Source organism: Zonotrichia leucophrys, chromosome 1A (assembly GCF_028769735.1).
Source record: "Zonotrichia leucophrys gambelii isolate GWCS_2022_RI chromosome 1A, RI_Zleu_2.0, whole genome shotgun sequence".
Lineage (NCBI taxonomy): Eukaryota > Metazoa > Chordata > Aves > Passeriformes > Passerellidae > Zonotrichia > Zonotrichia leucophrys.
In genome coordinates this window covers 59,414,598-59,429,347 of record NC_088170.1, presented here as the reverse complement: position 1 = coordinate 59,429,347, position 14,750 = coordinate 59,414,598, and the positions used below count along the sequence as shown (strand labels likewise).

The window sequence follows — 14,750 nt, the reverse complement described above, 5'->3', positions numbered from 1 at the left end:
GTGCTGCACAGCAAGGCTGGACTACAGTTTGTTAAACCACGATCTTTGCCTTTGCCAGTTGGGCTGTTTTGTTTCTCTCTGCAGTTCTTGCTATAATAATAATTTCATCCAATGTCCAGATGAATGTGTCTAATTCTGGAAAGAGTGTTGTTTTTTTCTAGCAATGCATTTCCCCTGTGAGACAGGAACACTGGAAGGTTATTGTGTGCTGGAAACCACAACTTGTTTAGCCAGAAAGATAAATATTATCTATATTTCTCGTTCTTTCCTATGCATTGTATTGTCCTGAGAGCAGTGGGAACAGTGGAAGGCAAAGGCAGAGACCTTGCCAAGCCCCATGATGTGATGAATGACTTCTCACATCCCAGGGCCTGACGTGAAGAGAGGCCACAGAGGGTCACACTGCTGTTTTCAGATGTTAAAAAGGCTCATCACCCTCCCATCACTTACATTTCTAGCACAGGAAGAGCTCCCCCATGCAGGATCCACACGGGAACACGCAGCTCTTCCATGGAGTACTTCCCTGCCAGAACACAGGCCTCCTGCCCAGGAAAGCTGGTTTTCTGCATCCTGGCTATCTCATTTATGAATCTTCTACCAGAATTGTGGAATGATATGACCACAAACTACCTCTCAGCCATAGAGAAAAACATATTCCCAGATTTCAAGCCTTCTGGGCAGAGAGTGTTTTGTGCTTTCTCTTTTCCCATTTACTTCCCTTCTCTTCACCATCACATGCACACAGACAGAGTAAACTTTCACTATTCCCCCATACATTCCCAAGGAGCAACTTAAATATGCCACTTGTAGATAACCAATATGAAAATTTCTTCCAATCCAAGATGAGGCAGGAGCTGCCTGCAGATGGGATGCAGCAGGAGGAGGGGAAAGCATCATTTGCTTCATGCTGCCTGTGTATGAAAGGGAGCTTGCTTGATGGATTTCCCTGTATAGAGTTTTTTTCTTTGCCAACTTTTGATTATCTAACTGCACTCTCAAAAATTACACAGGAGAGATGGAAAGAGGGAAACAGTGAGGTCCCTTATTCTGTGTGCTTTTCACCAGCTGGACCACTCAGTGTACAGCCACATGGCAGCCAGGCTCTGGAAGGGGACGTGGGATAGGTGCCAGCATCCAGCCATCCATGGCAGCAAGGAATGGCGAAGGGGACAGTAGGAGACACAGATACAGCTGGAGCCAGGGCTGGCAGGCAGACCCTTTTCCAGCCTCAGCTCTCTTGGGTCATATCTGTTTATTTACAATCTACCCTTCAAGCAGACATGGGGAGGAATAAATAAGTGTCTAATCTGAGGCAATCAGAATTTTGCTAAGCATGGTGCAAGAGCTCTTAGCATTTCACCTCAGTGTGGGTTATAGCTCAGTTCCTCAGGCCAGTGAGCACAGTCCTGTCTCCTGTGCTCACAGGCAGTCACAAACCCATATGTGGGCAGTCACAAACCCATAGGTGTGAGTAGAAGCCATTCTGGGAAACACACAGAGACCTGCAGCCCCATCTCTGATGATTAAAATGCTCACCCTGCTGCAGAAGACCAAGGGCACTCCAGGTCCCCCTCTGCTGTACCTTGCAAAAGCAAGGAGAGAAACCAGCAACCACCCTGCATGGCTGCACACCCCAAGGCTTCTGCTCCAGGAGAGACACAGCAATAGTTTCACACCTGGCCTCACAAATGTGTCCAACACCAGAAAACCCCAACACCCAGAAGGCTGATCTTACTAATAAAGCTTCCTATCTAGCAAAACTAAATAAAATTTTACTCTGGGCATCTCAGTCAAATACTCAGCACTGTGCCTTGGAGCTGCTCCCTCTGAGTAGGCAGCAAGGAGGAGGGGAGGAGGTGATGGGGGTGAAGGCAGCACCACCATCCATCTGATGCTCCCCTGCTGGCACCTTCAGCAAGGAGCTGGGGACAGGCTGTCGCAGGCAGGCACACCACCTCCCTCCTGGCAGAGGAGCAAGGCATCCCCTCAGAGGGTCTGATGTTTGTCACCCCAGAACACAGGGAACAGGACAGACCTTGGGCATGCGCTGAAGCACTTGCACAGCACACAAAATTTTCGGAAGGTCAATGTAGAAGTTTGAAAGAAAGTGAGGAGGGGCGGGATGTAAGACAGGATAGTGCAAGGTAAAGCTTGCACCTGAAGGGAGATGGATTCCTTGTCTGCTGTCACTCAGGGCTCCTGCAGGTTGAACTTCAAGAGACACAGTCTAGAAAAGTGCCACTGATTTCCTTTCCCAAGGAGATGCTTGTGAAACTCTCACAACCAGAATTAATATCAAAGTGCTAGAGAGGAGCAGGGAACAGCCACTTCTGTTTAGTTCCCAGGATGGAAAAATATGGCAAGAGGGATGTTATAAAGGCTGTAACAATCTTCAATTTGGTATAAAAGCCTTTGGGAAACTGCCTGAAATCCCTTCCTGCTCTCCAGCAACTTTCACAAATCACTCATGCCCAGTCCCCCAGGACACATCCTGCTTTCTTGACTGAGATGCTCACATAAAAGACATTGTTCACAATAGGTCATGAGCAAGCACTACAAGGTAGCAGTCAGTGGTGTCCTGATCCCTGGGAAGACCAAGGATCCCCCTCAGGTGGACAGAGAGGAGCCTTGGGGAGATCTTAACCAGCAGAAATCACATCAGCACACAGCATGCCCAAACAGAAAGCTGTGCTGACAGCAGCAGGGTGAGGATGAGGAGCCAACAACCACAGGGCAGGGAGCCCAGAGTGACGCAGGTGAGCTTGGTGAGACACAGACCAAGGCCACAGTGCCTCAGCCTGGAGCTGAGCTGCGCCCAGCTGCCCAGGAAACACTGGTGCCACAGAGGCAGCAGCCACTCCAGATGGCTGCAGGAGACAGTGGCCAGGATCCTGTGGTTCTGTGCCTGGCACTGGGTGCCATCTCCAGCCCCAGCCAGGACCTCTCCAGCTGCAGAAGGACAGAGAAATCCCTGATCCTGGGCTAGAATAAACAGGTACAAACCCTAAAGCCCCCACAAACCCCAGTACTCCTCTCCATGAGGGTATACACACCTCCAGCATGGTCTTATTTAAGGCAAAGTTTTAGTGAGAGACACATTAAAACAAAACAAAGTCTTCAAAAAAACCCACTTCCTTGACCCTTCTCCTTTTAGGAGAAGAGTAAAATGTGAAGCTGTGGGACACATCTGAGCACTGAAGGGACCTGGAGAAGGTCCCATGGGCATGGACCTGACAGATCTCTGTCTCCCTGATGCCACTGTCCACTGGCAGAGCCCAGCAGGAATTGAGTGACACATGCCATGGGTTCCAGTTTCCAGGACTGACCTAAGGGAAGGAATGGAGGAAGACTACCAGCCTAACAAGAAGGCATCATCTCGACAGCCTAGGAAGGTCTTTCCCCATGGAGCCTGCTAGTGAGCTCTGACAGATGTCAAAGATTGCACTTTCAGGGCTTGTCCTATGTTTATCCCAGAGGTGAGTCCCAGCTGGTGGGGGAAAAAAAGGTGGGAATTACACAAACATTCCAGACACGTTGCACTCTGTGCACCTTTCATGCCCAATGAAAAGGCAGGAAATGTTAAGACAAAGAAAGGAAGCATGTTAGAAAGACTGAACCTTTCATCAGAGACCATTGAAATTCTCATAACAAGGGCTGCTATGAAAGGTTGCTTATTCTCAGAGGTAAGACAGTGCCATTTCCTTCCCTCTCCACGCAGCAAACACTCATGGCAAATCTAAACCACAGCTGTAGGGCATGAGACACACAATGCAAATAAAGGTTGCATCTGAATCCATCCCAGCTGCATCACCACAGCTATTATCAGATTGAAAATCATACTTCAACCAGTCAATATGCAAATACTGTAGTATTGCACCATCATGAAAAGCTATAGAATTTCAAAAGAAGTGGTCTCCAAAATCTAGATCAAGGCAATAATAGGGAAAATGAGACATGACACAGCCTGACAGTCTCGCCCTGTTCTACCTAAAGAACTAACAAATGTTTGGTGGAATAATCAGTGTGGGAAATGGAGAAATGTCCTACACACCACCATGCCCAAGTACGAACTTATAAATCATTTTGGTTTGCTGACATCATGTCTCATTTTCCCTATTATTGCCTTGATCTGGATTTTGGAGACCACTTCTTTTGAAATTCTATAGCTTTTTATGATGGTGCAATACTACAGTATTTGCACATTGACTGGTTGAAGTATGATTTTCAATCTGATAATAGCTGTGTTGATGCAACTGGTCACCTTTGGTCTTGAAGGTATATCTCTTGTTATATATATACACTATAATATTGTGTATATGTTATATATACACAATATTATATACATATATATAATTATATTATTATGCACAACACACACACACACACATATATATATATATATACCTATTTATACGTAATTACAAATATTAATTATTTATAAGAAAAATACCTGCTAGAAATTTCTACTTAAAAGCAGTTTACATGGACAGATTTTGGCAATGAATTCTACAGATAAATTATACATATTAGAAAATATCTCTGGACACAAAAATCAGCAAATATATGCAACACTCTCACTGAAACAGTATTTTTGCACTCTTTAGCCATTTACAGGTTTCCTTTATTCCTTGACTCCAGTGCTGGGTGAATGCCATAAGAAAGGTTCACTCACAGATGCCAGGCCCCCAGCAGCCCCATGCTCAGGACAGTGAATTTGCTGAGGCAGAGATCATTTTTTCTTGTCTCCAGCCCAGCCCAGTCTGCCCCACACGGACCCACAATACCAACAATGCCCTGTCTGTCCCACAGTCAGATGTCACCTCACAAATGTGGGTCAGGCCAGCACGCCATGCTGGCTTTGATTTCTGTTATTTGGGGCAATCAAGGCTCCTTTGCAGGGGGGAGCAGCCCCCTGATGAGGGGAGAAAGGATTTAACTGGAGATTACATCTCCTCTGCAAATTTGCAAGAAAGGCTCATTTAGGCCTTTGTGGACCTTCTACCTCCTTTCATCAATCCCTGCCTGACTTCATCTTTGGCTGGGCCATCTGCTGGTGCTTATGATGCCCACAAATTAGTGATGACAGCCAAAACCGTTGAAATTTAACATCTTCCCTAGCAAAACACAGTCTGTAAGAGGCTGTCAACTGCAAACTTGTCTACCTTTCTCTTTTAACGTTGGCACTGTTCATCAGTTTCTGGTCACGAGGTCCTAAAATCACAACTCTAAAATTTGCAAACACACACCACATGAACCTTGGGGCCAGACAAGAGCTTCAGAAATATAGACAATGCACTGGTCAACATCAAGACCTAGAAACTCATATTGCCTCAACAGCATCCTAAGTAAGGCTCAGATCTGAGAAATTCAAACAGTCCACAGTACTCATAATCAGCCTTCACTTTGCAAAGCTCACTTTATGCAAGAAAATCCTAAATACAGCAGAGCAGAGTCAGGGTGTACTCTGGAGGCTCTGCTGGGTGAAGGCATTTTTAGCAAATGCTGACCCAAGGTGAAATTTTTATGTGCTATGAAACCCTTGTGCAGCTGTAAGAAAGATATTGCTAGGGACTTCAGAGGAAAGGAAAGACTGGAAGATCAAGGGTCTTCCCCATTGCTAATAACTCCCTCTCCATTGCTACCTATTGCCAGACTCGGGTTTTTAATGTAAGGGTCCTTAAGAGAAGAGTTCTAAAATAATCCCTGGAGATAACTGGACTCTCATGAGCAAAAACTTTTCCACACTTTAATTTTAAACAGACACTGATGGAAGTCTCCATTCTTCCAGAGATCAGAGGAGGGTGTAAGTGGGTGAGATGAAAGGTTTTGAGGGAATAGCCTGCAAAAGACTCAAGAAGCTGAGTTCTTGGTTCTTGGGCTGATGTTGGAAAAGTTCCGGTTCTTGGGCTGATGCTGGAAAACAGAGACACAAATTTGCTCTTCTCTTACCACGGCATTAACATCACTTCCTGTGCATTATTCACTTCTACTGATTCACTAAAAGCTTCCTACACTTCAGCAGAACTGGTACAGAAAGTATCCATGCCTGGGTTTCTGTCACTCACTTACCACCCTGATTAGACCTCAAGCACCATCACTACAAAAATTCCAGTCTTTCTTTTCCTTCCCTTCCTTCATGTCAAACTCAAACATGTTTTTATTCAACAATGATCTGAACAACAAGAATTTACAACGAAAATGTCCATCAGAAATGTAAGTGATCCTAATGAAATTAGGTACTAAGTCACAATCTGTATTTCTAAAATACAGAGGTTAGTTACAAAGGTGGAATTGGACAGACTTTAAACAACTTTTTATGAGTGCTGAAAGAGTGTACAAATACCACTTAAAATAGTTGAAAACTATTTTTTTACAACCTATCACAGCAACCATTCTAGACAATATACAGTATATCTAAGAATAGCAGCAGTCATAGATGGAAACTGATAACATTTGGGGACTGAAGGTTAATCTGTTCTTGAAAAAAAAGGAACAATGGAGAGTGAAATAGAAACTCAAGTCCCATTAAAGAAAACTATTTTAAGGGCAGAATGATGAGTTTTAGCATCAATCATGGGAAAACAGTTCAAAGTTTTTCTTAAAAGATCTAAATTTGAAACCTTGGGAAAAAGGAACTGTTTGCAGTGACAGCAAAAAAAAATCTTAAGGGATAAGAACAAATACAGTATAAAGATAATCCGTTTGTATTTTCTAAACACTACAAATCTGACTGTTCATTTTGAGCTTTCTGTGATTAAGGTCAGTAAAGACTCAATGTTCAGTCAAATTTATCCTTATTTCTTTATGCAGTTCCAATGTACTTATCTGCCTGTAAATCATGGTACATGCTCTCAGCACTGAAGGTACATTGATACAGATTAAAAAAACCAACTGCAGATTGCAAATAAATCCAAATAGAGTTGTATAAAAATTTTCAAATTGTACTGGTATTGGCTTGATTTTTTTTTTAAAGAAATTATTTTCTATTCTGCATATTACAGAGGAAAAAACCAAAAGAGGATCATCCCTATCTACCAGGAAAGCTGCAAGCAAGCCAGGCGAGCCCTGATGCTGCTCCCTGAACACGCAGCCACCCCTTGGCTGAGAGGAGGCTGAGCAGGTGCCTACATTAAACCAGTGCACACTTTGTCAGTTTGCATTTGAGCAAGCCCATAAGTGCCTTGCCAGCTCAAGGACTTAATTACATTTGAAATAAGCTAATTCAAGGAATATAAGTCTGCCAAAAGTAATAAAATTGTTTGCTGATGTATCAAGTCAGTCCTCTTATATAAAAGAGTGTATTTATATGCAGTGTGGGTCTGGTCCTATTCAGTCAGTGATTAAATACTTACTGTTTGCAGGAATAGGGCCAAATCTGGAGTAATTTTAAATATTTGGGGAGAAGTGCTAAATCCTAATGTATCCAATTTAACTATGCAAACTAGGGAATATTATTGCCTTTGTTTTACTTATGAAATTCAGAGGCACAGGGAAATAAAATGCCAGATTTGGGGTGCTAGAGAAGCCTCTTGCAGAAGCTCTTGTGCTGCCCAGGCAAGTGACTTGTGCAGCACATGCTGCTCCTCTCCCGTGGTGCTGGGCAGCAGAGGGACATTTGGGCACAGGGCCAAGGGCCCCTGCCACAGCTCCCCTGGCTGCACAGTGCTCTGACTCCCCCTCTGAGTGCCCAAGGAAATGTCCAAACAAATTAGCAGAAAGTTGGCGGCTGATTTTTTTAATCAGAATTTTTTCTCATCCAGCCCTTGGCATATGGTTTCATCCAATTCCCTCCTCTTTGAACTCGGTGCTCTTGGATGCTGCTGGCACCTGTTCCTGCAGAATGAAGGGGCACTGAAGCAGGGCCTCGCTGGAACTTGCAAAGATTCAGAGCATTTTAATACTCTCTGAGCAGGTGAGTTTTCACTGTACATATGTAAATCTCCCTTTGTCCCATGCTTCTGTGCAGCATATCAAAAAACCTTGTTCTGTGTCCCAGCAAGACTACCTTTAAAGTTTTATTTTTAAATGATAAATTCTCAACCAGTACAGATTGGCATTTTTCAGCATCATTAAACTGTATTATTTAAGATTCCAAGTTGCTTCAAATTATTTCTTCAGATTGTATACTCTGGGATTGATTTTTCCTGTGCTATATTTAACGTAGATAATTGTAATGTTTTAAAATACTCACATATTTCAAAATATCTAAGCAATTAAGTGTGCTTAGCTCAAGAATACGTCTGCTGCACTGTGCACAGCAAATAGACAGTGCTTCTTGGCATGGTTTGGCATGGGTAGGTTTTTATCAATGCAGGGATTTGAAAGAAATCACCGTTGCAAGTTTGGGTATGGCATGGGTAGGTTTTTTTTCAATGCACGGATTTGAAAGAAATCACCGTTGCAAGTTTGACACAAATTAGGAGCCTGGCTTGCACCTTGCAGTGTGTACACAAGTTAGTTTACAAGTTCGGCTTGTGGATTTCCCTCTGTGTTCATGCTTTGAACGCGGCCGATTTCTTTACACTTGCTGAGCACGGTGGGTTTAAAGACACCCGGAATGTTTGGGCTGCACCCCGCGAAGCTCGCAGAGCTCGGGGCATCACCCCGCGGGTACCGGGGCAGCGCCGGCAGCGCGGCTGAGAACGGGAGCGCACCGGGGGCGCGGCTCTGCCGGGGCTCCAGCAGCGCCTCCAGCAGCGCTCCGGGGCACCAGCAGAGCTCCGGGGCTCCAGCAGCGGCTCCAGCAGAGCTCCGGGGCTCCAGCAGCGGCTCCAGCAGCGGCCCCGGGGCTCCAGCAGAGCTCCGGGGCTCCAGCAGCGGCCCCGGGGCTCCAGCAGCAGCTCCGGGGCTCCAGCAGAGCTCCGGGGGCGATGCCGGGAGCAGGAGATGCTCCCCGGGCGGGCCCGACGGGGCAGCGGCAGCAGCTCCGCAAAAACCTGAGAGCGGACCGGGAGAAATCCCGGGAGGAGCAGAGGTGGATTTAAAGATGCCGCATTTTGCTCGGTCAGACGCAAAACAGGACACCTGAAAGGTCTGGCGCGCAGCTGGGGCGCTGCTCCGCAAGCTGGTGCTTCAAAATTCGAAATCCCTTTTCAAAGGGCGAGATGCAGAAGAGCATCCCGGAGAAACAAGCTCTGTCCTGCTCCTCACTATGCAGGACAGCCGGACAGCCCTGCCTGCCACAGTCCCCTATCCCTGAACCAGCAAAGGCTCAAACACGGGCTGAAGGCTTGGGGGGGAAATGCAGCAGCGAGGAAAGGGGTGATTCGGTCATTGATGTGGCTGAAATACAATTTCAAAAATCCAGCACTTAAAATAGTGCAAAATGGAAATCCCGGATTCTTTTTTCCCTCTGCACATCCCTCTGTGGTTCAGCAGGTTTAATGCAATTGACCTAACCTGAGTGTGTATTATGGGCAGTAAGATCTAAGGTTCTAAGGAAAAAAATTATCTGGTGAAGTCATAAAACTTACGTATGTGGGTTTTCAGAAAGGTCAGTAGTATTTCAAAATCAAAAGTTTCTTATGAATCTGGCAAAACTGTACTGTTAAAGCTTACACATAGACAAAAACGGCAGGATGCCTTATACTGTGTGAGAATGAGTATTTGATGTGTTTGGGGTTTATGTCTTTACAGTAACAATTTCAATTAGAATTTTCACATAACTCAACTATTCAATATTTTACCTGAAACTTAAATTTTGAGCTGGAACATAATAAAGTCAGAAGTTTAATTCCATCTTTCGCCAGGGACTGTCACACAGTATCTGCTTTTGAGCAATGTGTTTGAAATAAACCTTCATTGTCATTTTCTCTGAATTCCAATTGCCTGCTGCAGAATTAGTTGTTACTATTCTGTATCATTGCAAACTCCAAACAGACACAAAGAAAGAAGAAGGATTAGCAAATGTAGCCTTAAGCAGTCTCCCACCGTTATGAATTAAAAGATGTTTCCCACATGGAAGTTTTCCACACAGAGGTGTGGAGATGCGGCTGTTGCACCGCACGGTGCTGGTTTCCAGGGGCACTCTGCAGCCGAGAGCAGCTTCCCACAGCAGTGTACCTGCCTGCGAGGCCCCACTCAGCCCGGGGCTGTGCCCCTCTGCCCGTACAGCCCCCAAACAGAGACACTACTTTGTGCTCAACTTCGCCTATTCTTTCTTGTTCACTCTCCTCCGCCTGGCCGCTTACGAAAAGCAGGTTTTTTTATTAATTCTGGGCACGACCTTCCATCTCCCAGCTACCTGTGAGTGCCTGACCCCCGGCTGTGGCCCCCGGCCCCTGCAAGGGAGCAACAGGCGGGCGGACTGTGCACACCGCGGTGACACATGGCGGGGACCCGGTGGCAGCGCCAGCTGCGGCACCGCGCGGCGCCCCGGGAGAGCGGGATGCGCTCGGCGCTCCGAATGCCTCAAGTGGGAAAGGGACAGACCGCCAGCAACTTGTGAGGCTCTGGATGCGGCCCAGGCCCGGGCGAGGAGCGGGGACTCGGGATTTCCTCTGCTCCGGCTGCGCCTGGCGGGAGCCGCGCCGGGGCCGGGACGGGGCGCGGGCGGCGGTGCCGGAGCCCAGGGCAGGTGAGCGCGGCCCCGCACGGAACGGGAGGGGCGCCCCGCACCGGGGCTGCCCTGGGCACGGCACACGAACCCGCCCAGGGCTCCCGCTCTCCCCCACCGCCCTCCTCCCCGCGGGACGCCCCGGGACCGCCCGGGACGAGCAGCGCCGAGCGCGGCGGGCGCCACCACCTACCGTGGTACTCCTGGCCAGGCACGTAGGCGGAGGGGTTGCCCGCGATGTGCAGGGCGATCAGCACCTCGCCCTGCTCGCCGTCGCCCTCGAGCTCGCCGTGGTGGGTGCAGAGGAAGAAGAAGGGCGAGAAGCGGGCGCGGGGCGCAGCCGCCCGGCCCGCCGCCAGCAGGGCACCCAGGGCGGCCAGCAGGCAGGGCCAGCCCCCGGGGACGCCCCGCCGCCGCTCCATGCTGCTGCCGCCGGCGCCGCTGGGGCATCCAGGGCACGGCGGGGCCGGCGCCGCTCCGCTCCGCACCGCGCGGGACGGGGCGGGACGGGGCGGACGGGGCGGGCGCTGCCCCCCGGCGCGGCGCTGCGCGGAGCGGAGCTCGGCCAGGGCAGGGGCGGCCCCTCCGCGCCCCGACAAGGCTGCGCCGTGCCCGCCTGCCGCTGCCGGGTGCGGGGCACGGAGCTGGGAGCGCGAGGGCTGGGAATAATTTATTTCCCCCGGTGCCGGGGTGGGAGGGAGGGGAAGGTCCCTCCCCTCCTCCTCCTCCTCCTCCTCCGCCGCCGCCCGCTCCTCCTGCTCCTCGCTCTGCGCGCCGGTGCGCGGTGCTGCCGCCGCGGGCACGGGGCTGCGAGCCCAGCTCTGCTGCCCGCCCTTTGTCTACCGCGGGTCCCTGCCCCTGCCCTGTCCCTGCCCTTCCGTCCACGACCCGGCTTCTTCTCCTGGCTCTGCCCCTGCCCTTTCCTCGGTCTCTGTGCCTGCCCCTGCCCCTGCCCTTGCCTCTGCCCTTGCCCCTGCCCTGCCCTGCCCCTGCCCCTGCCCCTGCCCTGTCCCTGCCCCTGCCCTTCCCCTGCCCTTCCGTCCACGACCCGGCTTCTGCTCCTGGCTCTGATCCTGCCCTTGCCTCGGTCTCTGTGCCTGCCCTTGCCCCTGTCCCAGCCCTTACTCCCAACCCTGACACCTGAGCCTCTGATCCTGCTCCCTCCTCGTTTTCTTGTCCCTGTCTCTCAGCCTCAACACAAATGTCTCTGCTTCTGTCCCTTTATCCATCCTTTTGTCCCTCTGCTCTGTCCCCTGTCATTTACCCCTGTCCATGTCCTTGTTCCTCTGTCTCTGCCCCTCTACACCTGCCCCATCCCCTATCTTTTTACCCTTATTCCTCTGCCCCAGTCCCTGTCCCTTTGCCTCAGCTCCAATTCCTGCCCTGCTGCCCCTGGCCACGTCCCAGCCACAGCCTCTGCTGTACCTGCACCCACTGTGGGGAAAAGTGAGATTTTTACTGAAACCTTCTCCACTTCCATTTCAAAGTGATGCACATGCATCCCCAGAGGAGGGTTGGGCAGCCCTGGAGGGGGCCAGTGTGTGAGTCCTGGGGAGTGCAGGTCCCTGAGAGTGTGTGCCCAGGCCCTTTATCCCAGCAAGAAGGGCAAACCCAGTGGAGACCAGAAGGGAAATGAGAAACTGAACATAAAACACCAGCAAGTCGAATGATTCATAAAACCATAAATTTTTAACAAAGCAGGACTGACAGAGGGCATCAGGAGATGGGAGCAAATCCACAAGGGTTTAAAGCATCCACCATGCTGCTGCTGGATCCTGCCCAAAGGCCAGAGCCAGCCAGGGTGAGTGTCAGTGGCATGATGGAATTGGAAAGGAGAGCCTACCTGCCAGCATTGGTGAAGTGCAAAACTGGCACGGGGCAGGGGCTCCCTCCTGGACTGGTCTCAGTGCCAGAGGCAAAGGTTCCCTCCATGGAGACACAATCCACAGGGATGGCCCCAGCAGCTGCCCCACGTCCATGCAGGCTGCTTCCCTCCCAGCCAGCTGACAGCCAGCCCGTGGTGCAGGGGACACCCTTGCCATCTGCCCAGCCTGCCTCCTCTGCTGGCTCTGCACTGAGCCTCAGTTCACCACCAGCAGCAGAACTTTGCCGTGGTTCCTGTCACACTGGGGTGTGCCTCACTAGGGATGGAGTGAGGTGATGGCCCTGAGGATGTCCCTCCTCAGCTTGGATGGAGAAATGCGCTGCCTTTACTGTTAGGACAAAAGTCACCAGCAGTGCACCATGCAGGGGATGGAACTCCTGTCTCACCACTGGCTTGGGGTGTCCCTGGGCTCTGCTGTGGAAGCTGGGCCTGACAGCAGCTGGTGAGGAGTCAGTTTGGCTTTAAGGCTTCCTTTTTGGATGGTTTATTTGTTTTTCAACTTTGGGTATTTGTTTGCTTTGCTGGATATTTTTTAACATCTGTGCCTCCTCCATATATTTCAACGCTTGTAAAAGTGACAGACTAATAATATCATTTCCTCATGCCAAAATCTCATGCAGGCAAAAGCTGTGTGGGCTCACTGGTGAATCCACTGCCAGCAGGATGTGTTCTCCCTTGTGCACTCCTGCTTCCCTCCAGCAAGGGCTTGCCAGCAAGGCCAGGCCATGCCAGAGGGGCTTCAGCTGAGCAAACACACCCTGGCCTGTGCCTGCTCTGCCCACAGCCATGCAAATTGGCATTGTGGAGGAGGCTGTGGCCAGCTCTTGTAAAATAAAGAAGTGGAAGGGAAAGGGGGTGATGTGGTCCCACTGGTGTGGCAGGAGGGGATGCCATCCTCCTCTGCCAGGATGCTACTGCACCCGTTTCCAGCAAAGCCTTTTCATTTGTTTTTTCAAGAGCTAATTCCCTAAATAACCTTGGGACCACGGGACTGCTAACCTGCCAACAGATTTTGGGGCTCAGATTAGCATCCCTGGGGTCACTGGGATTTGGATAGAGCCCATGCCGATGAATTTTACACAATTTTCTTTGTTTCCAGCTGCTTAGTATCCAGAGCAGCCAGGACTGTTAGTGCAGCCAGAACATCTCTTTCTTCTAGGAGGTGTGTGTCACTTACCAAAAGGGTCAGTAAAAAAGGTGAAAATGTAACTCCACCTGGAAGCCTTGTGTCTCTTCTTGGTCACCTCCATTTCTTTATGTTATGGCTTCCTCTCTCCTTTCTCCTTTGTTTCTTACACTTTCACAAGATCTCTACCATCTTCTTCACTGGGCAGAATGGGGAAGCCCCACAGTCATGCCCTCTTGGTGGGGAATCCAGCAGCCACCCCAGACCACTAATGTTCAAGGACACAGGGATATTTAAAGGGGCTGTCTGGGACCTTAAACCCCATTTCCTGCACCCTCCAGAAATGATGTAATGGACCTTCAGTTCAGACAAGACACCTGCCTTCTCTGACCCTACACATATAGGTGAAAATGTGCTTCCCTAAACTCCCTCACACATTTCAGGCTCATCTTTGCTTAGGAGAGTGATGCTAGTAGTGGCCTTTATCAAAAACCAGGATACTGCAGAACCCACAGACCCCATGACTTTACCATGTCCCTACAAAAGCAGGGAGACATTTGCTGAGACATTTGCGGGGAGCCAAAGCTGTGACCAAGCCCTGTGCATTGGGGGAAGGAAGAAAAAGGAGCTTCCATACTCTGCCAGTCTTTCCCTAAAGGAACATTCACTCCTAGCCCCAGCTCCAGCATAATCTCACTGATACAAGCATGATTTACCCATAAATCACCCCAAATCCTTATTGATGTGAAAGATTTTCCTGCATCCTGGAGCACCAGCACCTGCTCAGCCCCTGCCCTGAGCAGCGTCAGCAGGGCTGGGCATGGAGGGAGCCTCCATCAGGCTGTCCCCACACTCTCACAGGGCCAGCCCTGTCCCAGGGGGCATTTGCATTGCTTCACAGCCCCTCACTGCTCTGAGTAAATACAGTACCTGATTTTTGAAGGCGAGGGGTTTATGAAACCACTTTGGCCAGAATTTTACATGCCTCTCCCATTGACAGCAAGGCTAAGATATTGTTATTAATAACATCAAAACAACTCTTTAAGAAGAGTGTCTAAGACCAACCCTCCTGGAATAGGAATAAAAGCTTGTAAAAATCAGAGTAATCTTTATTTTTGCTCTTGTCTTATCCAAGATCTTTGTGTAAGTTACAACTACTCCCTGTTAAAGGCAGGGCCCACCTA

General features: G+C 49.5%; 1 protein-coding gene across 3 annotated transcripts in view; it reads right to left on the bottom strand.

Annotated features, from left to right (window-relative positions):
- Window positions 1-11,006, bottom strand: part of RELN (reelin) — a 283,741-nt gene extending 272,735 nt beyond the window's left edge. The window contains exon 1 of one of the 3 annotated variants that reach the window (XM_064702887.1): window positions 10,749-11,006. In XM_064702887.1, the coding sequence (XP_064558957.1) occupies window positions 10,749-10,977 (229 nt within the window). In that variant the 5' untranslated portion in view covers window positions 10,978-11,006. The remainder of the gene's footprint in view (window positions 1-10,748) is intronic. The other 2 variants (XM_064702886.1, XM_064702888.1) reach the window with 2 other exon arrangements.
- Window positions 11,007-14,750: the final 3,744 nt, after the last annotated feature.